The 23,030-nt window shown below is 43.0% G+C and overlaps 1 protein-coding gene across 1 annotated transcript; it reads right to left on the bottom strand.

Moving 5' to 3' along the window:
- Positions 1-1,503: 1,503 nt before the first annotated feature.
- slc12a4 (solute carrier family 12 member 4) lies at positions 1,504-22,696 on the bottom strand. Its single transcript, XM_015952845.3, has 24 exons — positions 22,391-22,696; positions 13,535-13,632; positions 13,325-13,456; positions 12,857-13,003; positions 12,715-12,769; positions 12,292-12,422; positions 10,614-10,855; positions 10,189-10,403; positions 8,814-8,978; positions 7,832-7,930; positions 7,689-7,746; positions 7,385-7,559; positions 7,156-7,274; positions 6,978-7,076; positions 6,680-6,799; positions 6,439-6,543; positions 5,931-6,099; positions 3,868-4,063; positions 3,443-3,612; positions 3,137-3,268; positions 2,545-2,652; positions 2,227-2,414; positions 1,976-2,109; positions 1,504-1,899 (listed from the first exon to the last, which is right to left on the bottom strand). Exons 1-24 carry the CDS (start codon positions 22,524-22,526, stop codon positions 1,808-1,810), a joined length of 3,285 nt encoding a protein of 1,094 aa, XP_015808331.1. The 5' UTR covers positions 22,527-22,696; the 3' UTR covers positions 1,504-1,807.
- Between the last annotated feature and the right edge of the window lie 334 nt (positions 22,697-23,030).

Raw genomic sequence — 23,030 nt, 5'->3', positions numbered from 1 at the left:
CACTTTCATTAGATTTTTCTAAACGAAAGAGAAAAATCTCCAACTTTGAGCAGAACTATACCTGCACCTGCTTCCCTGTTAGCGGCGGCTTCAGTACTGCCCCACGCTGCAGCTCTTCAGTGAGCAAACCGCCTTCTGCTCCAGCCAAATGTTTCTGATTTCAACTCATCAGGCTGAAGCAGCTGCTATCATTCTTCTGCACCACAGTTCTTTTGTGCACTGTTGACTCATTTGGTCTTGTTTCCATGACGAAAGCTTAGCCTTTGGGTTCTGAGTGCTACATGAACATCTTTTTTCTGCAGAGCAGGTATGTGACACTAGGCTGCACAGGTTTCTGCAGGTTTGGAGCTGATGGCAAAGCTGGATAACATTACATTGGAGATCCCATTTGCAAATGTTTAAAGCAAAAAGAATGTTGAATGCTACATACAGCCCTTAAAATCACTGGAAATATGTTTGCAATTGATGTAAATGTACTGACAGACCCAGAGATTGGACTGATTTATTATCACCTTTTGATAACCGGTGTAACATAAAATTATTTATCACTAAAAACACTTTATAAGCAGCTACTCAGGCAGTTTTAAGTACCATAGATATACCATGCAGATATTTATTTATTGAAAATACACAAAGTGACAAATACAAAACACAAATAAAATAAGCGTTATAAATACTAAACCTTGGGTCTGATATTACAAAAATGTTAAACATCATTTAAAAAAAAAAAAAAAAAAAAAAAGAAGACATTCTTTGTCTCAACGGATAAAGGTCCCAGGTGAGTAAAAATAAAGTACAAATAAAATCGTTTCACGGTTCGATGCTTCGCTTCTCGATTCAACAGCAAAACTAAGCTTCCAAACATATAAACTTCATGAAAAATTTGATTTCTGCCTTCCAGAATTTCTAACTGGACTTCTTCTGGAACATCAAACATGAAGCCTCAGTTATTAAAAGGTTGGAAAATAAATAGTATAAATATTAAATAAAAATACGTAAAATACACTGTTTTGGAATCTAATTCTGGTATAAAAGTACGATATTTTTAACAACATTATTTTCCCGCCTCACTCGATGGGCCACTGCACAAATGGCCGCTGATCCAGAGAAAAACGCAGCGGTGGAAACTGGGATGTAACAGCTATTTGCATTATGTAAAAGTTCTGGTGATAGGAATGTGTACCGCGGCGACGTGAATGGTGTTATTCATCCTTGAAAAATAAAAATGCAAATGACTTATTTTGGGTCCCGCTTCACTCCTGACACATTCTTTGTTTCATCTGTCACGTCATGTACTTTTGGTCAGATGTGTGTTTATGCTTCTTGCACCAGAAACCAAAACAGAAACAGAATCCTTGTCCGTGTAATCTTTTCAGGAGATCATTTTGATATTTAAGGGCATAATTAGCTTTTGTCTTTGTACACAATTAGAAAAATAAAGATTTGTTGCTATATTTTATTTTTAGATCCTTAACTAATTGACCTAGGATTTACCTAAAGGTGAGCTGCGTCCATCCAGCACAGTTCGATCACTAAATAATAATACTGTATAACACGCTGTTTTGGCCTCCTGCAAACATAAAAACAGCAATCATGTAATGTTTGTGTTTGATAAATGCACTGAATTTCATATTAGAAGTATAAAATTACAAACCGACAGGTACATACGTACGGTTGATTAAAGATGTTCTACAAAAATAGAATAAACTCTTTTGCACTCAAAAGTTGGTATGTGAACCAAGAGCTGCTGGAAGTCCCAAAGCAGAACGTCTTCTTCCAAAGCCCTTCCATAGGAACTCCTAACTAGTCATGAGTAGATGGTGATGACCTCCCGACCTCCTCCTCTCACCAGCAGCACGCGTTCCAAACCCTCAGTCAACACCTCCAGAAACTCCATGTCTGAGCGAAGCGCTGAGGAAACGAAACCCACAAACAAACATCTGCTTTACTGCATGTTTGCAGAAGGAAAGGATACAGTTTTCATCTCCGTCCGTGTTGCGAGGAGGACCCGGCATGTTGAGCAGCACTAGCCGAGCGTCGTGGGACCTGTTGACTATCACTTCATTCAGCTTCACAGCTGTGTGCATCCTTCTCACGTTGGACTGATCCCTGGCGAGAGGCAAAAAGAAGAGCCTAGATGCGTTAAAAGGGCCAGAAGCTTTTCTTTACTTGTCTATAAATGTACAATCAGGTGTGAAGAAGATGTTGGACATGAGTTTGACTCACGGTTTGAGGCTCATGAGCTCTCTGAAGTTCTCAGGAGCATTGTTGCGATTTCGCTTTTCAGCTTCATGCTTCTCTCTGGTCCATGTCATCTGAACCTTCTGTGGAGGAACTTCCACAGGCTCCTCCTCCTCATCTGAGTATAGACTTCCCATTCGCACCAGTGAGTGTCTGTCTTTAACCAGCTGAGCCTGCAGCACAGTCACACGATCTGCCTCAGATACGATTTCAAAACGTTCGACTCGTTCCTAGAGGTGTTCTCATTCAGCTGTGAAGGTCTTTAGTTTGATAAGAAGTAAAACCGAGGCGCGTGCAGCCCACCTCTCGTTGCCGCTCTGTAGTGGAAAGCCTCATCTGCCGTAGCATTTGGGACCTCTGCTCCATCATTAATGTCCGTTCGTAGGTGTAAGCCGAGATGTCGCTGTCATGCTGAAATCCCAGTCGATGAAAGTTGCATCAACAGAAAGTTCAAATCAAACATGTTTGTCTCTAACGTGGAAAGTCTCATAGTCAGAACTTTTCTCCTAAATCAGATCCACTGAGCTAACTCTTTAGCTCAGTGGGAGTTTTTTCCAGCCTTTATTTTTGTTTTAACCCGCTCAGGCTCAAAATAAGTTCTGATAAACTTTTGACAACTAAGTCCTTCAGGGGTACTTCTGAGTTAAAGAATGCTCATGAAACACGTGTGTGGAGTAACCGGGTAGGTAGGTTTTAACGTTGCTATCCTGCATCGCCTGCCTCCAGAGGGTTAGCAGCCTATTTGGTGAAATCGTGTAGAGTTGTTTGAGTTTGGCACTGTGGACATCTGGTTCCACTAACAGACTCAATTAAATGGCCTACATGATCCAAACTCTTAAAGAGGCCTTGGTCAGGGTCGACATTCTTTCTGAAGGATATGAGCAGAAACACCCACCATCTCCACCACCTCCACCTCAGCCTCTATTCTCAGCTGATACAGGAATGTGGCCAGATCCTTCTTCATCTGGATGCTGTTGTCATCCATCTGGGCTACAGTGAAGATGCGCATCTTACATTTCTTCCAGACCTAAAACCAAAAGTGTTGATTCATGTAAGATGCATGCGCGCCACATAGGATGGAAACAAAGAGTAAAGGCTCTCGTCACATTTTTGATTGGAGAATGAAACACACCTTTTCCTTTGGTGTATCTGGTTTTTGTGCCGTGTTTAAACTACAGTAGGACATTAAACCGAGGCTCACCTTGTGCTGTTTGAGCAGGAACGGGAGCAGCATTAGCATTCCCCCATCGTGGACGATCCACCACACATCAATGTTGCCATCTGTGAAGCGTTCGTGGTTGCTCGGGTAAAAGGACACATTTTTGGGGACCATCAGAGCCAGGTGGGCAGCTGTTGTGCAGCGAACCGTGTCTGGGTAGAGAAGACAGCACACTGGCTGAGACATTTACACGCTAGCGCACCCCTGCTGTGTGTGTGAGGGTGCAGTCAGATGAGAATCTCACCACAGACACTACTGAGTTAATTAGGAGCCAGCAACAAAGCAACACAATCTGGTGTGTGAGCAGCACACGGGCAATTACACATAAATGCCACAATTTAATGTTGCAGTCGTACAGAGATTGGGTTGTTTAGCTACTGCGGGATCGCTGCTTCATTAAAACTCACTAATAAAAGTCTTCCATGCTCGAGGGTCTTCGCTCTGTCTCCAGCCGTACGGCCAGCCCATCACCACCGTGTTGTGCTTCATCCCCCCAAGGCCGCAGGACTGGATCAGATGGACGACGCCCTCCCGGACCTTAGTGGCCACCACAACTTGACAGAAACCTTTGACCCGCTCGATCTCCATCATGTTCTTTATTGCCTGAAGGACAAATTGGCGACAGGTTGATTGTACTGATACTAATTCATACATTTCACAATCAGGTACAGCGTCATGTGTTTGCTTATAGTAGAGATAGCCATCATGCCTCAAAATGATAGAGGATATAAAGAGTTAAATTCCACTTTTTTATAATTAGATCCAACACTAAACAAATGATAGAGAATGATTTTATTGCAGTTTCACATTACTCATAGGTATGTTTTATTATTATTATTTTTGCCATTTTGAAGCATATTTATGTGTAAAAGTTATAAATAATCAACCTTTGACCCCTCATAGCTTCTAAAAATATAAGCTAAAGGCTAATCCAAATACAGACAGGATAAATTATTTGCAGCTGTGATAAAACAGCTCCAGTTTTCAAGATGTCGAAAGGATTTGTACTAATATTTATATAAACCATTTCAGTCATTCACTGCCAATGACGACTAAAGTCATCATTTGCATGTTTTTACTGTGTGGGCGTCGGACGAGCCCCCACACCGTGAGAACAAACATCTCAGCTCTGAAGCCGATCTTCATCCGCGTACGTCACACGTCACGTGATCAGGGAGCAGAACATCCGTGTGTTAGGAGATCATTTTGGGCCGCTGCTGTAAAAAAAGCGGAAAAGCTTCTGCCGATCACAATTCAACAACGGATTATGAAAGAACGGATAACGCTCGAAACGCGCGGATTCTTCCTGATGTAAAGGTGAGTCTCTGCTCTGTTTTGGTTGTTTTGGCATCGACATCATGCTAGCGCGCAACGTTCTGTCACTCTTAAAAAAAACAGTAAAAACGATGAGAAAGGCCAGCAGCGAATTGTTTAAAATAACTTGATTATTTTACACAAAATGTGAAACGTTACCTGCTGCATTGGACCCGGTTAACACCAGATAAGCCACACTTTGTTGCTCCTGGTGATATTTAATAAAGGTAAATAACTGTAAAGCAAAACTGAAAGGTGAACACTTGATTAATTACATTCATACTATAAAATGTTGACGTGCTGCAGCAGTAACACACTTAGGTTTCAGCTGCCTGAACTAGCTGTTAGCGTATCAGTCCTGTGGGACGTCAACTGAATTGTTGAAACAGCAGCTGTTCAGGACACCATCTATAATGGGTGAAATAAAAATATGTGCACACAAACTTTGAATATTGGATCACTTGTTGTCACATAAAGCAAAATAAGTTATTTATCAGACAAACTACTGTTTCTGTAATTTGTCTGAAATCCCCCTTTAGTCCATTGTTGTGGAAACACAGTTTAACTTGGATTAAAATGAAATGGGCAGGTAATAATTAAACATTTTTAAAAGTACAATTTATAAAACAAATACTCATTTGTGCCAAAAAAGTATCAAAATGTGCACAAAACCATTTCTAACTTTTTCTTATTTTGGTTTCACAATTTACAAATGTTGCTGCGTCGTGGCGCAGTGGTTAGAGCTGCAGCCTGGGATCTTTCTGCATGGAGTTAGCATGTTCTTCCTGTGCATGCGCGGGTTCTCTCCGGGTTCTCCGGCTTCCTCCCACAGTCCAAAAACATGACTGTTAGGTTGATTGGTCTGTCTAAATTGTCCTTAGGTGTGTGTGTGTGTGTGTGTGTGTGTGTGTGTGTGTGTGTGTGTGTGTGTGTGTGTGTGTGTGTGTGTGTGTGTGTGTTGCCCTGTGATGGACTGGCTAACTGTCCAGGGTGTACCCTGCCTGATTGCCCACTGACCGCTGGAGATAGGCACCAGCCCCCTACGACCCCACGTGGACAAGTGGGCAAGGATGGATGAAGTCACAAATGTTTGCAGCTGCTACGGTCAAGCAAAACCAAAAAAGCACCAATTTATTTGTAGTTCTTAAGCAAATACCTGCTCCGCTGCCTGCATTTCCCCATAGCTGTCCAGGAAGTTGCCCTGGATGGCCGAGCCAACAATAGTCAGACCTTTTCCTGCTTTCAGCTGAGAGGCAAAGGTGAGCAGCCTGGGGTATTTTACATGAAGGTCTTCATCCAGCTTCAACAGCACCAAGAGCTGAGGTCTGCAGAACGCAAATCACAGTTCAGTAGGAAATGACACAGCTGCAGATGAAAAGAATATAAAAGATATGAATTAATAAATAATGCATTAGAATGGTGGATTATGTTATTACAGCAATTATCCATAATCCACTTTGGAGATTTGTTGTCTCACCTTGTTGGAGCAGTGAACAAGCGGTTTAGAAAGAAGGAAGTCATTTTTTATTAATATTATTATTATATTGCAACTAAACACATTCTTGCTTAAATCAATGTTATTTAAAAAAATGAAAGATATTTGTTTTCTAATTATTAATGTTTTTGCTTTATGTCTTACAGCACCCCCTGCTGGTTGGCCTCACCTCCAATTTTTGGTGTGAGGAGGTCCAGCTTCTAGCCTCAGCAGGGCGTAACGTGCAGCACTGAGAGATAATCCTCTTATCCCATCGCCCCACTCCTTCTCGGCTCTGGTTTTGTTTGTGAGAACAACACAAGGAAAGAAGAATGGCGTGATCAGCGAACTGCGAACATGCAGAAACTCCCCCATACTGATAAAAAACCTGACGAGGATGTATTGTGGTAAAACATCGACTCCATACGCACCCCTGGTACTCAATGTACTTGTAGATCATCCCAGCAATCCCCATGGCCACTATGGCATAGTACCAGGAGGAAATGAACATCAAAGCCAGACACATACTCATGCCCAGGAATGATAAAGTCCTGTGGGTGCAATACACAAAGCTTTGATGTTTACAACTGCATAGTAGGAAGAGGAGGGTGTAAAAAATGGTCATAAAACAGGTCAATAGTTTTCAATTATTCTCTGCAAAGAAAAATGTTAATTGATGTTGTTAAGGACAGCATCACAGAAGACAGGATTTAGCAAACAGAAACTCACCAGTGGTAATATTTAAACCTTGGCCTCCAGTTAGGCGTTCGCAGGAGCGTTTGAACAGCACATGCTAGGTTTACAAAGAGATAACACATCAAGAAGAACCTGTTGAGTAAAAATAAAATGATTATTAATTATTTATTACCATCAAAACAGAAGTATGTTTTCAATCTTTTGAGTTTACATGGAAAGGATGGGAGCCACCATGTCCAGTGATGCAATAAGGATGCCAAGTTCCGCTATGAGACCAGTCAGCAGCAGGGCCCACGTCGGCTCCCCGTTGGTCTTTCCGTGCCCAAACACCTGGAGCAAAAACACTCGACACGTCTGTGTGCACGCAGCTTATTTTGGCAGCTCAAGCTCTGCCAGCGCAACTGTTTGTACCACAACAAATTTAGGAATATGTGCCATACCCTAAGAAAGGGGATGATGTTGTCTTTTGCTATCGCTTGCAGAAGTCGTGGCGCACCAGTGAGAGATTGCAGCCCTGCACCAACAGTGGAGAAGAAGGAGCCAATCACAATTACCCATGGAGAAGGCCACGACAGAGTCCCAACAACAAGGTTCTTGTGAACGGCATCTCCGAATCTGAAAGAAAAGTAAAAGCTGTAATTAAATGATCCGTTTCTCGCTAGCTCTTATTTTACATAAATATACACATTTGCATGGACTGAACAGCAGGTAATAAGTCCAAGCCCAAGAAATAAATAAACATACTTGTCTCTCAGGACAACTCCCTCTATACACGATCCAAACAACACCACCGAGCTTAGATCTGAACATGAGCAATTAGGGAACTCAAGACAGTACACATGTGTGCAATAAATCTTTTCTTTCCTCTTTCAAATGAGGTAGGATACAAACAAGTGACGTAGTGGTGATGGCCAAGATTGTTCCCACAGGGATGGACTTCTGAGCATCTCTGAGATCCCCAGATCTGTTTGAACCTGCCATTATCCCTGAAAAAAGAAGGGCACACATACCGAGAGAGACGAATCAGACAACATCCTCCGTCGGTAGGGTGGTGAATATGTCGCAGAAACAGAGACGCAGTGTTATTATTTACTAACATTAGGCTTTAAAAGTGAATGCTTTTACTGGCATTCTACTTGGTCAATCTCACACTCTGAGGACATCTACAGTCTCTGAAAATGGAGCTTAATTCTTAACAATAAAAAATGTAAATGTTAATAAATCCATTAAACTTTAGTTTAAAGTGGTTAAAACCAGGGGCGGCGTTAGGCCCGGCTACTTGGGCTGAAGCCCCGGATGTTTCATGAAAAGCCCCGGATCTAAATCGCGGAAGTAGCATGCAGTACCAAAGTCCAACAGAGAGGGCGCAGCGGGCAGTAGTTTGTATACAGCCTGCCTGAGCCTCCACCACTGAAGAAGAAGCCCTTCAGCAGCCGGCTTCTTCTACACTCTCTGCCTGAAACGCATGAGTGAAGATGGACATAAGGACGTTTTTTAGACCAAAAGTACCGCGACAGAACCCCAGCTTTGATGAGACTGGTGCTGACTCAGGTTTGTGAGTCTTATTAGAAAATATTTGTTGTGCTGCTGGTTTGCCTAAAGTTAGCTTACTATCAGGTAAAGTTGTTGGAGAGAGAAAGGGAATATTTACTATCATCTCACACTAAACACTAACAGGAACAATACTCTGCCCTGAAAATGCTGAATATGTAGCTTCAGATTAAAAATGATGTGGTACAAGACATATATATATATGATGTTGACTAGTGTGTGTCACGCATGTGTGTGCATGTGTGTGTGTTAAGCCCCGGATCTTCTTCAGTCCTAAATCCGCCCCTGGTTAAAACTGACCTTTAAAATGAGTCTAACCTGTGGCAGAAGGGAAGAAGATGCCAACTAGAAGTGTGAAGGATGTGGCGATGTCTGCTGACACGTAGTTCAGAAAGTTCTCTACGGGACTGTGAGCCTCCACTGACTGCAGCCCGGCTTTCTCTAAGATCTCCCCTTTCTGCAGGTAGTCGCTCCACATGTTGTCTGTCTCGTAAAAACAAAAACACAGTTAGACCATTCAATTGGGATTCAGTTCAAATGAAACTTTTAAATTAAAATTAAATCTAATAACATTTCCTTGTCGGGCCCATTCAACCGAGTCATCGCTAAGTTTATAGTAACAAGTCATTTTTGTAAATGAGTTTTTTCTGTGATTTTGATCTTTACTTGATGCTTTTTTCTGAAACGTGGTTAAATGCTGGTAACCGAGCACCAGTTCCCATGGAATCAGCACCACCACATTTCACATCTTCATACATGGTTCTGTCCGACAGGACGGTTGGAGACTAATTCCAATGAAAATGTGTATTAAAGCTATATATCAGTGTCTTATTAGCTCCATTATTAGTAGATTTCAAATAGGATTTAAAAATATATTATTTTTATGTTTTTGAAGTTTTTTCTTGTACCTGAAAAGTAACTTGAAGTGCCTCTGTGTATGAAAAGTACTACATAAACAAAGCTGCCGTGCCTTACTTTTAATCAAGCAGTACTTTGACTTCTCAGCTGGATAGAAGATGAGATTTGTGTGCATTAGAGTTACGTTTGGAGGACAATTCATGTACACAACAAAATTCAGTAAACTGTTTAACAACTAACTTAATTTTATCACAAAAATACAACTGCTGTATAAAAGACTTCAGTTCTGTTATTTTCTCTTTGTGAATACATTTTTATATATTTTCTAAATACTGTTCACTGGAGCAGTCATATTTAATTGTTTAGCATTTTTATAACTCACTTTACTTTAAGCCTGGTACTCTGGACCAGTACCAGCTCTTGGCCCAGTGGCTGGGGAACCAGATTTTTTAACCCTTTGATGCATAATGGTCACTACAGTGGACAGGTACTCAAAATTGTTATGTATTTGTTTTTGCTATTAAGCACAGCTGTTGAAGACTTTATTGCATGTGAGCCCCTCCATTTGGACTTCAGTAAGCCAAGCCAACATATTTCATGTTCAGAATGCACACTGTCCACTGAGGTGGACATGTAATAAAATATTTGTAAATTATAAAATTTTACAAAAAATATTTGTTGAAATTTGTTTCATTCACACCTAAAGATGAATGAAAAAGAATTGTTAAAAAAAATCATGGTTGAAGATTTCATAATTCATGCATCAGAGGGTTAAAGTTAAAACTATTTGCGTTTTGCACTACGTGCACATTTCACATGCTTTACTCAGAACAACCTCTGATGACGCCACTGCCCAGTCCAGGGATGCCTTGGATCTCTGTCACGTTGTTCTGGATGAAGTAGTCGTCACATTGAGCGGTACTAAGATTCCCAGGGAGGCAGAACCTGTCCCACAGCTGGCTCGGTTCTGTCACGTTCCCCCTCACCACAGTTTTAGCACACACATCAAAGCGATCCCTCACCAAAGTCCTGTTGCCCAGCATGCAAATCCTGCAGCAGCAACATGGAAAACATTTTAAATCAACACTGCCTTCACAAGTTAAGCTAAAGCTGCAAAACAAGATAAAAACAACTCTAACTCATGATGACACGTGTGATGTACGAGTACCAGCGGAAAAGAGGCAACAAGTTCTACATTCATGCGTCTCATGGTTCATGGCACATCCCGCTCAGACATTAGTTTGTTTTTAAAGCACTTACGGGAATTCTGGTGGATGAGTCATGGATTTGACTGCTCCGGCGTAGATGGAGACTATTGAAATAATAACGCAGGCCAGGAAAAGGGAGGCCAACTTGTTGACATACTTGACCCCGACGAAAACAACCACGGCCATCAGGCTGAGACAAATGGAGCCATACACTCGCATGTTGTTGAGCAAGGTGCTGTCATTTCCCAGCGGATCTGTGGAGTGAAAAATGGCCGCCTGAGGGACCAGGTATTTCTGGAGAGGACAAAGTAAAAGCTGTTTAGTGCAGATATGATTTACTCAGCGTGTCAGTCATTTACTGAAGAAAACAAAAAGTGTAAATCAATTAGACAGACGGTTCAAACATTTCCCGCTCGTATTGCACTTCTAAGACATTTGGTTACATCATCACACCCTGGAGAAACTACCTCTGCACTGGACCCACCCCCCTGGGCAGCGGTCAGCTGCAGCAGTGGCTGCGCTCGGGAACTATTTGGTGATTAAACCGTCCAATCCAACCCCTTCAAGTTGAGTGTCAAGCAGGGAGGCACTGGGTCACATTTTTGAGTCTTTGGTGTGACCCGACCAAGATATGAACCCCGATCTCCCAGAGCGGATACTCTACCACTAGGCCACTGAGAAGGTATATTACCTATTTATAATACCTGCAGTCAAAATTACAATTCTTAATTTACTTCTTCAATGATCTTCTCAGTTAGTGGGCCTCTTTCTTCAGCTGGACGCTGGAAGTGTTACACCAACGTTAGGAAAAGCAATCCCTTATAGATGACTTATGTTAAACTTCTGGCCTTCATGTATGACCAAGGACAAGCTTTATGATTGTTAAATTGTTATAATATTACTTATAAAGCTGGATGGATCGTCACAGTTTTATGTAAAATATTGTGAAAATTTGACTGATAAAACCAAACAACACATCATGTAGTAACTAAATGGTTTTACTTCAGGCATCTTTGAGTTGTTTGTGGCCGCCGTGTGTTTCCTCTCTGTAAGTTTCTAGGACTGACTTTCTTAAGTTAGGAACATTTGATGTAGAGTAAGCTCGTGTGTTTCCTGCTGCTTGGTGGAAATAACTCCTGAAAAGCCTCGAGTCGATCAAATGTTTTATTAGGATTGATCGGTAAAAATCACATTTCTCCTAATTTAGTTTCTGGACATTGTGTCTTGATAAAATCTGTAAAAAAGGCTTTTTTCTCTCACTAAGCTCTTATTAACCACACTCTATCTAGAAGAGTCTGAACAGGCTGTGCTCAGACGGCAGCTTTAAGCGTGGCTCCGGGAGGAGGGGCAGCAACATCAGGCTCCGCGTTTCAAATCCAAACTCTGTTTTCTGTACTCAGGGCTTCAGTTGTAAGCTGTTTCTGTCATGATTGTGTTCTGGTCCTGATTTGTCATCCACCAACTGTAAGGACGTTATTAAAATTCCCCACACTACTCTAATATTGAGTCCACATGAATAGAAGTATTGGATAAACTGATAAGGTTTGATTTGGAAAACTCTTTTTTTCATAATGTGAACAAATTCCCTAAAATTAAAGTTAGAAATAAATCGGTTGTTGTCACACTTTTGAGTAATTTCACATTCATGGCAGAGGGACGAACTTTTCATCAGAATTATGAGGCAATTGAGAATTAAATCACCAAGAGAAACTAAAAGTTAATCGACTGACCAAGAAGATTTCAATGGCTCCCAGTATGTACATGGCAGAAGCAAATGTGGTGCCCAAGTAGAAGCACAGACCCACGGCTCCTCCAAACTCAGGGCCGAGGGAGCGGGAGATCATGAAATAGGCTCCTCCAGCTGCAGCAGACAAGAAAAAATACACCATTACTTATTATAAACATGGTGCAAAGGTGTGCTGGACTTAGAAACTATACAACTAAGGGGTTTAGTTTTGTACTTTAGAAGTGGAAAATAAAGCTAAATAAACCACTAGTGTGTGGTTTCAATGATTTCTACTAGCTTAGAGGAGTATTTTCTCTCAGCAACACAAAGTTAAAGTCATATTCCTAAAGTAGGTAATAATAATGAGTAAAGAATAGATCAGATGAGACTTTTACAATGAAGAAAGACCGTGACTGTCTGGCGTTACCTGGAACAACACCGTTGGTGGCGATGGCGCTCATGGATATGGCTGTCAACATGGTCTGGATCGGAAAGAACAAAACAGGGGGGTGGGGTAAATCTATAAGATCTCACTAAAGTCAAACGTGGCGGAGACCTGTCATACTGACACAAGAGCAGCACATGATGACAATCAGGAGGGACTGGATGATGCCGGCCATTCCCACGATCCACGTCAGCCGCAGGAACAGAATGACCCCGAAGATGTTCTGGAGGCACGGCAGGTACACCCCCATCAGGGTGCCCATGTTGGGAGACTGACAGACGGGAGAGAGAGTACGGCAGACTTCTGAGCACGCCATTTCAGGAAACAAGTGTAGCAATCGTTAGTATTGATTAGTGCACTTTTTAAAGGTCGCTCAATCATGTTATCAGCACTTTGCATGTATCCAGGTCCTACGTAGGCACAGACTAGCAGCCCAGTCCCCAATGTCAGGAGCAATCCATCAGCAAGCTCTAATAATGTGGATGAGGAAGCATGCAGAGAGTCGGCAGCGGAGTCTCGTGTTTCCAAATGTCTAAAGTCCGAGAGCCAATATGCATCAAGCATAATAATAAGTTCTGCACAGACTGCTGACCTTGGGGGTCTTACGACGTGAGGTCTCAGCGCTCTCCTCCTCCTCGTGCTCCTTGGCCCCCTGAGTGATGCTGGTGTAGCTGACCAAGCGGCTGAGTAGAGACGACACCTTCGGCCGGATGTCCAGCTCTTCCTGGGAGCACAGCAGGAGCAGATGAAGGTCACTTTCGGGCGGATTAGAAGGAAATATTGTAAAGTACAAATAGCAGACCTCGAACAGAGCCAGGTTTCTGTCGTAGAAGTCATTTCTTTTGCCATCTGAGTCGGGACTGCTGAGGAAAGGACTGTCTTCTTTATGATTCCCGTGTCCTGTTGGGGAGCAGAAGAAACGCAAGCTTCAAGAGAACGAATGAGGAAAAATCAGAACTGACTTTGAGGAAAACGCCTGACAACATAAAGGGTTTACAACTATCAAAAATATTAAAAGACAAAACGTGTTATTGGACCATGTGAAGCACGGAGTCCAATCAAAAAGGTCATTAGCTATTAAAGTTTACATCAGATAAGGTCACTTCCTGGTCTCTTCTCCAGAACCCTTTTGTCTAAATAAGGAACAAAAATAAACTCTGAAATCCTTTGGATGAATGAGATGAAATAAAACATAAATGACTCAAGAGAACAAAAAATAAAATAAAATAAACACTCCTGGTTTCTTCTGATGTCCTTTTCTAGCTTTAAAAAGCATTTTCTTTTTTTCTAATTCCAATTAAAAGATCTTAACAGTGTCTGTTTAGCAGAAACCATTCACCCGGTGAAGCTGGAGGAAAAATAATGACAGTAAAGCAGAATGAATAAAGCAAAGTCCAGATAATAAGCAGGGATGTAATTACGCTTTCATTTACTTCAGCTTTTGAGGAAAAACAGATAAGCAGACCTCCTGGGACAACAGAAAACAGACACACACACACACACACACACACACACACACCTCATTACAGTGAATTACCTAACCTCAAATTATTAGAGCATGTAAACTTCATCAGCAGCATCTTGAAGCCTAACGTCCTGCAAAACAACACTCTTAACTCACGGCGTGCTGCATGACCTCCAGCAGAGGTCCTGACTCACCTGAGCCTCGGGTCCCACTGCTGCTAATAAGGCTGCGGGGAAGCATGGCTCTGTGCAGCGTGCACCACGACACTCAGTGCTCTGGCTTGGGGAATTGTCGATTACAATCCGGGACAGCAGGTCACCCGTGGTGAAAACTCATTCAGGGCTCTGATTTAGCACATGGTGTACAGGGAGGGGGGTGATGCCCACTCATGGACAGGCACACATATGTGCACGTTTGTGTTTTCCATGATTTAGTTGGTCGTGTTGGTAAACTTCCTGTACCCGTTTCTGATCCATGGCTGATGTGGTTCTCATGCTGGTTTTCTGGTGATTTATCAGACCCACGCACATTCATTTAAATGTATTTACTAAGAACATTCCTCTAATATGAAAGCTTCACAGATTTAAGTGATGAAACCGTCAACAAACTTGTAATATTTTGTGTCAGTAAAAATAAATTTACTTTTCAAAAAGACTAAAGTAATGTAACAGTAACATTACCTTTTCTTTGTCTAATCTTTTGCAAATAAATAAAAAACAATCTGACAAAATGTGTCATTGATATCTCTTTGCTTGCAGACACAACTCAACACTGCCCTCTAGCGTCCCTTCAGCATATTGGCAGTGATCATATCTGAGTAATAATATGCAGATGGGGGGGGGGGGGGGGGTCACTGTCATTGTATTGTTTAAGGACATCTCAAACCTAGTCAGACTGATTTTGTAGTTTTTTTAATGCACACAGTTTTATTGAAACAAGACTTTAAATATTGATGATGAGAGCAGAGGCTTGGATGAAAGGTCCGGTGGCAAAAAGATTCTTTTTAAATCTAATCAAGAGGTAAAACTCCCACTGAGTCTTTTTTTTTTTTTCAAAACAAAAGTGTTTGTAGATATTTGTTTCATGTTAAATAACAAAAGACCTGACTGCTCAGAATTTTCTCTGAGGTCATCCCTCGGCTCTTTTTAAAGGGGATTTGAACATCAGGTTGTTTTTCATAAGCTCCTTTAAAAAAGCCTCTTCGCTCAAACTCCTCTTTAGCTAACATTTAGGATCTAGCACAGCAGGGAGAGGTCAAAGGTCAGGGATTTAAATGACGACACACCCTTAGAGGTTAGGTAGCATTAGAGGTTAGGTGTGTGTGTGTGTGTGTGTGTGTGTGTGTGTGTGTGTGTGTGCATGTGTGTGTGCGTGTGTGGGTTTGTGTGTGTGTGCGTGCATGCGCGTTTGCGCGGGCATGCGTGTGCGTGTGTGTTTGCGTGTGTGTGTGCGTGCATACGTGGGTGCGTACGTGCACGTGCGTGCGTGCATGTGTGCGTGTGTGTGTGTGTGTATGTGTGTGTGTGTGTGTGTGTGTGTGTGCGCGCATTTGTGTGTGTGTGCGTGCGTGCGCGTTTACGCGGGCGTGCGGGCAAGCGCGTGTGTGTGCGTATGTACATGTGCGTGTGTGTGTATGTGTGCGTGTGTGTGTGTGTGGTTTATGTTTACAGGAGCTGAGATTCAGTTTTAAAAGTCGGTCCCTGATCACAAAGATAGACGACTGAAGGAAAGTTTAACAGAATTAAATATCTACAACTTTCTTCACCATTACATCATATAACGATTTTCCTTTGATAACACAGAATGACCTTAAAACACAGATTTCTGCAGCACTGGAACTGTGTTGAGCAAACGTGCAACAGTTGCCTGGCAGAAACTAAGAGATCGAAGCTGAATTCAGCTCATTACAACAATATGTGCTTGTAAAATGTTGCTCCAAAGTCACACACACACACACACACACACACACACACACACACACACGCGCGCACACGCACACGCACACGCACACACACACACAGATCAATACATTGTCTGGATTTTCTTAGCAAGCTGCAAAAAGAAATTAGCTCTAAAACAAAAAAATCATATTTGAGAATTGCACCAGAGTGGAAACTGGTGCAGACAGGATGACCGTCGTTTAGTAGAAACATCAAGAGCTCAGAATCAGTAAATGTTATTTACACCAGTATAACCAGTAAATGTTATTTACACCAGTATAACCAGTACAAGTTATTTACACCAGTATAACCAGTAAAGGTCATTCCCAGCAGTATAAATCAGAACAGAGGGACTCTAACCCGCTGTGACTTACAGCAAATCATGTTGACTCTGATTTGCAGTAATGATGAGAAAAAGATGGCGGCACCTCCTGATTTCATTAGGAGGTAAAGGCGACCCGTTACTCTAACACATTCCAAAAGGTGTGTGTGTGTGTGTGTGTGTGTGTGTGTGTGTGTGTGTGTGTGTGTGTGTGTGTGTGTGTGTGTGTGTGTGTGTGTGTGTGTGTGTGTGTGTGTGTGTGTGTGTGTGTGCACCCATTACCAGTAAATCTGATGAAGGGAAACTTTTATGTGTTTGATTAGCTGTGACTTATTAGTCATTCACTGTCCTGACAGAGGTGGAAAGAGTACTAAAATTTCCTACTTAAGTACGAGTTCCAATACTTTGATAATTTTTTACTCAATTACAAGTAAAAGTACTTGCCTAAATTTTTACTCAAGTAAAAGTAAAAAGTATCGTAAACAAAATGTACTCAAAGTAAAAGTTACTTAGTTACATTTTTGTCAGCGTAAGGATGGCTACATCTAAGTAGTGCTAAATCACAACGCCAGTTCACAATTCGCTCGTGTGTGTATGTGTGTGCGCGCACACACATACACACACGCTCAGCTTGAAGGAGGGATTTCTATCCAATCAGTGAGAACAGGACGTGCACATTGATTGGACGAGGTTTTTTTAGGATGGTAAGTTTCAATTGTGATTAAAATTATTCTTTATTTTGAGAAAAAATAATTTTTTAGATGTCATCAGTGTGTGAGGTATCTCAATGTCCTCATGACAAAACTAACATGAGACTGTGCTCTAACCTGTCACATAACAAGCCTAATGCAGTCAAACATCTCAGATGGACCGTATGACAGCTGCTAACGTTGGCCCTGCCCTACTTTACCTCTACATTACAGTTCCTTCATCCGTGTCCATCCTAGAGCTCCTCTCTGACCTTCATGCTTATTTAGAACAGCTGATTTTTAAAGTTAGCAGAGTTCATCCTTGGTGGTGGGTTCACTCACTCATTTAACCCTTCACCACTGAAATCAGTTTGTTCATTCCAATCCTCCTAAATAATCCTCCAATCATCCAGCTGGAATCCTTAAGGGTCCCGTAACGTCCATCCTGTCAGAACAGGCCTTGGGAGCCCAGGTGTTACTAGAACTAACGGTGTCTCCTCACCAGCGTGAGCCTCCAATCTGTGAAGGTTGGCCTCCAAACATGAACTTCAAATTTATGCATTTATCTCCTCTTGTAACACTTTAACCTGTTTTAAAAGGCTTGTATCATGATAAGTTACACCTCCCAGACCAAAGATAGGTCCAATATAAGATAAAATATTATCATAAACACTGCAGAGACGTCATTATTTATGAAATAGAAGTTATTTTCCTGAGCCATTACTTCAGCCAAGATATAGGATGCATGGATTTGATGAAGCCATGCTGTCTTATGCAGTCCCACACACACACACACACGCGTGTGCGCACACACACACACACACACACACACACACACACACACACACACACACACACACACACACACACACACACACACACACTGCAGCATGTTAGAATCATTTGAATGACTAATTTAACTACACTGAACTGCTTTAGTAATAATTTAATCTCTTATTCTGGAGTAAAATAAAGAAACAAGCTAAATCATCACATATCTGTGGCATCAAGGAGCATCTTCTGAGTTCAAACACAGGGATGGAGCACAATGTTTACACCTGAACAGTATCAGGATGTTTTAACTCAGAGGCCTGCGGGTCTTCTGTTTTATGAGCACAGCACTGATAATCCGCTTGTTATGAGCGCTAAACGTTATTTTGCCACTTCCGTGCGGAGCGGTAGGAGAACACATTTCAAAACCGAGTCTGGCTACCGAACCGAGCAGAATTCTGTTAACGTCACACAGGTGCGCGAAGGTGCGTGTTCCAAGGTTCCAACCCACAGGAGAGGAGGGAGAGAGGAGGTGAACAGCGAGTTGAGGAACTGAACTGATGTCTTTGAGCTAAAGTGTACACCCCCACGGTTTAGACGCGGCGCTCATGCAGGTGTCTCTTTCCGTTCCGACGCTGCTACACGTAATATTTTTAATTTATTAAGCCTATAATTTATTTTTACTCAGTAACGGATATGATTTAAAATGTAGCGAATTACAATTCTTTTTTAAAAACGCATTCAAGTAAAAGTAAAAGTACAGCTTTTAAAAACGACTTAAAAAGTATATACAAAAAAGCTACTCAATTACTGTAACGTGAGTAAATGTAATTTGTTACTTTCCACCTCTGTGTCCTGACGAATGCTTTCTGAAGTTTCACTACTTTCTGTTTAGTGGTTTGAGGAATTTTGTCCTCAACGCAAGACCATCTTCAGGCGTTTCTAAATAAATAAACAACACTATGATTCCCCGTTTAAAACTGCATTATTTTCCAGACTGGTTCCTTTGACACGTCCCTACGAGAACTTGAGGAGAAAAGAGAAGGTGCCTAAAGTTTAGAGCATGTGTTTGTTTGGCAACAGAGGAGCAAAACCGACCGGATAAGGTCCAGCTCTCCGACCGCCCTGCTGGTGCTGCCCTGAGCTGAACAGAGCCGAGTTCAGAGCCTGGAACAAACTCCCCTCTGTCACGTCCATCACACACGTCACACACTCTGGATGAAACACACACCTTCACACACTCTGGACGAAACACACACGTCACACACTCTGGACGAAACACACACGTCACACACTCTGGACGAAACACACACTCGTCACACACTCTGGATGAAACACACACCCGTCACACACTCTGGATGAAACACACACCTCCACACACTCTGGATGAAACATACACCACCACACACTCTGGATGAAACACACACCCGTCACACACTCTGGATGAAACACACACCTCCACACACTCTGGATGAAACATACACCACCACACACTCTGGATGAAACACACACCCGTCACACACTCTGGATGAAACACACACCGTCACACACTCTGGATGAAACACACACCGTCACACACTCTGGATGAAACACACACCTCCACACACTCTGGATGAAACACACACCTCCACACACTCTGGATGAAACCATCGACATAAATATACTGGACAATTCCTTTCCATAGACTCTAATATCACGTTTTTGAGGCCAAATGGGAGGTGGCCACCACCGCCATTTTGACCGTGTCACAGGTTCCGTCAAGCCCAGACAATTCCAAAAAAGGGAAGAGAGGTGGAGCTGAGGGTGGGGCTGTAAGGCTGGGATCAACTGACGACACCCGGTCGAACTAGCTACAAGATAACCTGAAGCTAACCCAAAGCTAACGCGGGGGTGGGAGCTAAGCTAATGGAGGTAGCAACCTAGCTACAACCGGAGTTAACTGTGCACAACACCAGAGCTTCTGAGTCAGAGATACGCCGGGCTGACCGCTGGGTAAAACCGGGTGGAACACAGAGGTCTCCGAGACCTCCACAAGCCAGCAGCCGCACAGCAGACAAGCGCCGCTGCGATCTGAGATGCACAGAGCTGCCGCTGGGGAGAACCGGGTGGAAAGGTTTCCATCCCAGAGCTCCACAAGCCGTCAGCCCGTGCAGCAGACAGAAGCCACGATCAGACAGAGATGCGCCGAGCTGCGGGGAGAACCAGCCGTCAGCCCGCCGCAGCAAACAGAAGCCGTGAAGCCAGGGGAGAACCGGGTGGAAAACATCGGTGTCCCGAGAGCTCCACAAGCCGATAGTTCGAACCCAGCTCCACCAACATGTTATATTTCAACCCATTTTCTAAAGTGCAGCATTATGTTAAATGCACTGGGTTTTACCCTATTACATTTAAATGTCATGGTTAAACAGTACATGTTAAAATCTAAGCTCAGCTCGGCAGTGACCTAAAATACATAAATATAATTTTACTTACCGAAAAAAATGAAGTGGAGACTCCTTGGACGCTCTATTAGTGCAATTAATGCCACAGCAAGTCATTTTGTCCAACAATTGCACAAAAAATATCCAAAACAGAATACACATGTGACAGTGTGAGTGTCCTGTCACAGTGTCCCGATTGATCATGCGCCCTGGCTACTTGGCCAAGGGGATGCCCCTTTGGCTGACTGGTTAGAGCAGTATGACTCTCACCCGGGAGTCTGTGGATCGAATCCCGCCCGGGTCCTCGTTTATCCACCTTGCCACACACAAACACAGAGACTCAAAATCCCGGAACAGTTTCCAAGCCAGACCGAGGCTCTACTGAGGCCTTTCCCCGGAGCTAGCTCTGTGGTCACGTGGGTCTGATGCTCATAATTATACAGAATTTTAGGCTTTTAATACACTTAAACAGAAGAGTGAGAAAAAAATTCACCCCCCTCAGAGTTGTCATGAGTGTAAACTAGATCATTTAAACCAAAAACATGTTTTGGTACCAGGCTGTAAACATGTTTATTTCTGCTGTGAAATTGATATTTTTAACATGGGAGTCAATGAGGATTTGCTCGCTTCTGACACCAGCCCCTAGTGGATGAGGGTGGAACTGCAATTTATTTCATTTCCGGGTTTGACTCAATTTTAGAGCTGCATTGTGGGGGCTTGGATGAAACACAAACCTTCACACACTCTGGATGAAACACACACCGTCACACACTCTGGATGAAACACACACCTTCACACACTCTGGATGAAACACATTTTTAAATATTTAATGCTTCTACCCACCAGCACTGATTATGACTGGGTCTGTTTATCTTTAGGGACTATTATTACCAGAAAGCGGTGCTTGTTTGGATGGATGGACGTAAATTATGAGTTTTTTAAATCCACATGGAAGATTGGACGTTCTGAATCAACGCTCAGCAGAAGTGAGCTCTTAAGTCTATCAGGCTGACAAATGACTGATTTGCTTCATCTCTGATAATTACTCAGCTGTTCCTGAAGCAAATGTTGAAATGAGTCTTTTGGGGCTCACGTGAAGTTATTTTGTGAGTTTAGCTATGATACGTGTGAGCAGAAGTTGCTTTTCTGCCGAGTTAGCAGATTTATTGGCTGCAACACGAAACGTTTGTTAGCCAACAGCTGGATCAACAAGTGCAAAGACTTTCCTCCAGCTTTGAGACACACGTGTCACTTCATCAGCATTTGAACCTCCTGCTCTGTGTTCTTCGTGCCTCCGGCGACTAACTCACATTTATAACTCATCATTCTCTGCCCAGCCCTGCCTGGGGAGTGGCCGTGATTTCTGAAACACACCCACGTCAAAAAAAGAAGTCTGTTTGATTTTCTCAGCCCACATAAACAAGCCGCTTACAGAAACCAGAACCTACTCTTTAAGGTCCTGCTGTTGTTGCTGCCCTGGCCTCTGAGAGGTGGCCAGCTCTCTCTCTCTTTATGCTGATCCAGGGAAGAACCTCAAGTGACAGCTGGGACATGCTGAGGCACAGACATGATGGGAATAGTATGTGTGGGTCGTGAGCTGCTGTCTGTGTGAAAGAGAACCCCCTCAGCACAAAGAAAGCTTCTTCTTTTGTGCACAGAGCGACTCGAGGCCCTCTTTTGTAGCGGCACCGGCCCCTCCAACACCACTCCACACCCGGAGTGTTTGTCCCACTGCTTCACCCTTTTTATTGTCTCATTATCCTAAACTTCAGGAATGCCACAGGAGGGAAAAGATGGTTTCCAACTTTTAACAAACGGGACCTGACAACAGCAGACCTGCTCGAAGAAGAAGACACTTTCTGGCCCTGAATTATTGCCATGGTAACCATTCAACCAGATGTTTAGAAGACTTTCGAGTCAAACCCATCTTACTCAGGCTGATGGTTGTAGTTTGTGAAGGAAGAGAAACTGAAGAAAACTCAGTGTGAACATCTCCAAAGATTCCACGTTGCATCCTGAGATGAAAATCTGTGTGAAGGTCTCAGACTCACCATCAGAACTAACCGTGTCCTGCTGGTCAAAGCTGTCCTGTCCAGTGTCCCTGTAATCAACCCAGTTGATCCCCTCCAGGCTGTCGTAGCTGGCCTGAGTTTGGTCCTTCACGGGCACGACTGTGAAGTGAGGCATGTTTTCATCACTTTCCTCTGCGTCCTCAGCTCTAACTCAGCTTAGCAGGCTAGCTGTTAGCAACTCCCACTGAAGGCAACTACATTCCACTTCACTGCGCTCATTTCCTCCGGAGGGCATTACCATACTGCCCGCCCACAAGCCCGCCTGGTTTTTAGTGTGTGTGTGTGTGTGTGTGTGTGTGTGTGTGTGTGTGTGTGTGTGTGTGTGTGTGTGTGTGTGAACTGAATGGGTAGGTTATGAGGGTTTGTCTGGAAAGATACCCATCCCTCTCCCACCCCACCCCAGGAGGAGGGACATGTGGAGCTGTGTTAGTGCTGAAGAGTAAAGTGACCCCCTTCCTGATGTCAGAATGACAGCAAACAGAGCAGTTTCTGTGTGTGCAAGGTTCACACAGGCTTACGTGTGTGTGTGTGTGTGTGTGTGTGCGTGCGTGCGTGTCTGTGTGTGTCAGCAGGCCGGTGAGAGATGAACACAGAAAGTTCAGCCTTTCCTTTCCAAGTG

Source organism: Nothobranchius furzeri, chromosome 9 (genome assembly GCF_043380555.1).
Source record: "Nothobranchius furzeri strain GRZ-AD chromosome 9, NfurGRZ-RIMD1, whole genome shotgun sequence".
NCBI classification, from domain to species: domain Eukaryota; kingdom Metazoa; phylum Chordata; class Actinopteri; order Cyprinodontiformes; family Nothobranchiidae; genus Nothobranchius; species Nothobranchius furzeri.
Note: the sequence above shows the minus strand (reverse complement) of the source record. Positions and strands in the feature narration are given on the sequence as shown.

What these genes read in the sequence shown, in the direction of transcription:
- slc12a4 (XM_015952845.3), bottom strand. Translation starts at nt 22,526, where the DNA reads ATGCCTCACTTCACAGTCGTGCCCGTGAAGGACCAAACTCAGGCCAGC. An exon ending in CACCACTACGTCACTTGTTT is followed by an intron (nt 7,747 to 7,831) that starts GTATCCTACCTC and finishes GCTCATGTTCAG; the next exon opens with ATCTAAGCTCGGTGGTGTTG. An exon ending in AAATGCAGGCAGCGGAGCAG is followed by an intron (nt 4,064 to 5,930) that starts GTATTTGCTTAA and finishes TTTGTCCTTCAG; the next exon opens with GCAATAAAGAACATGATGGA.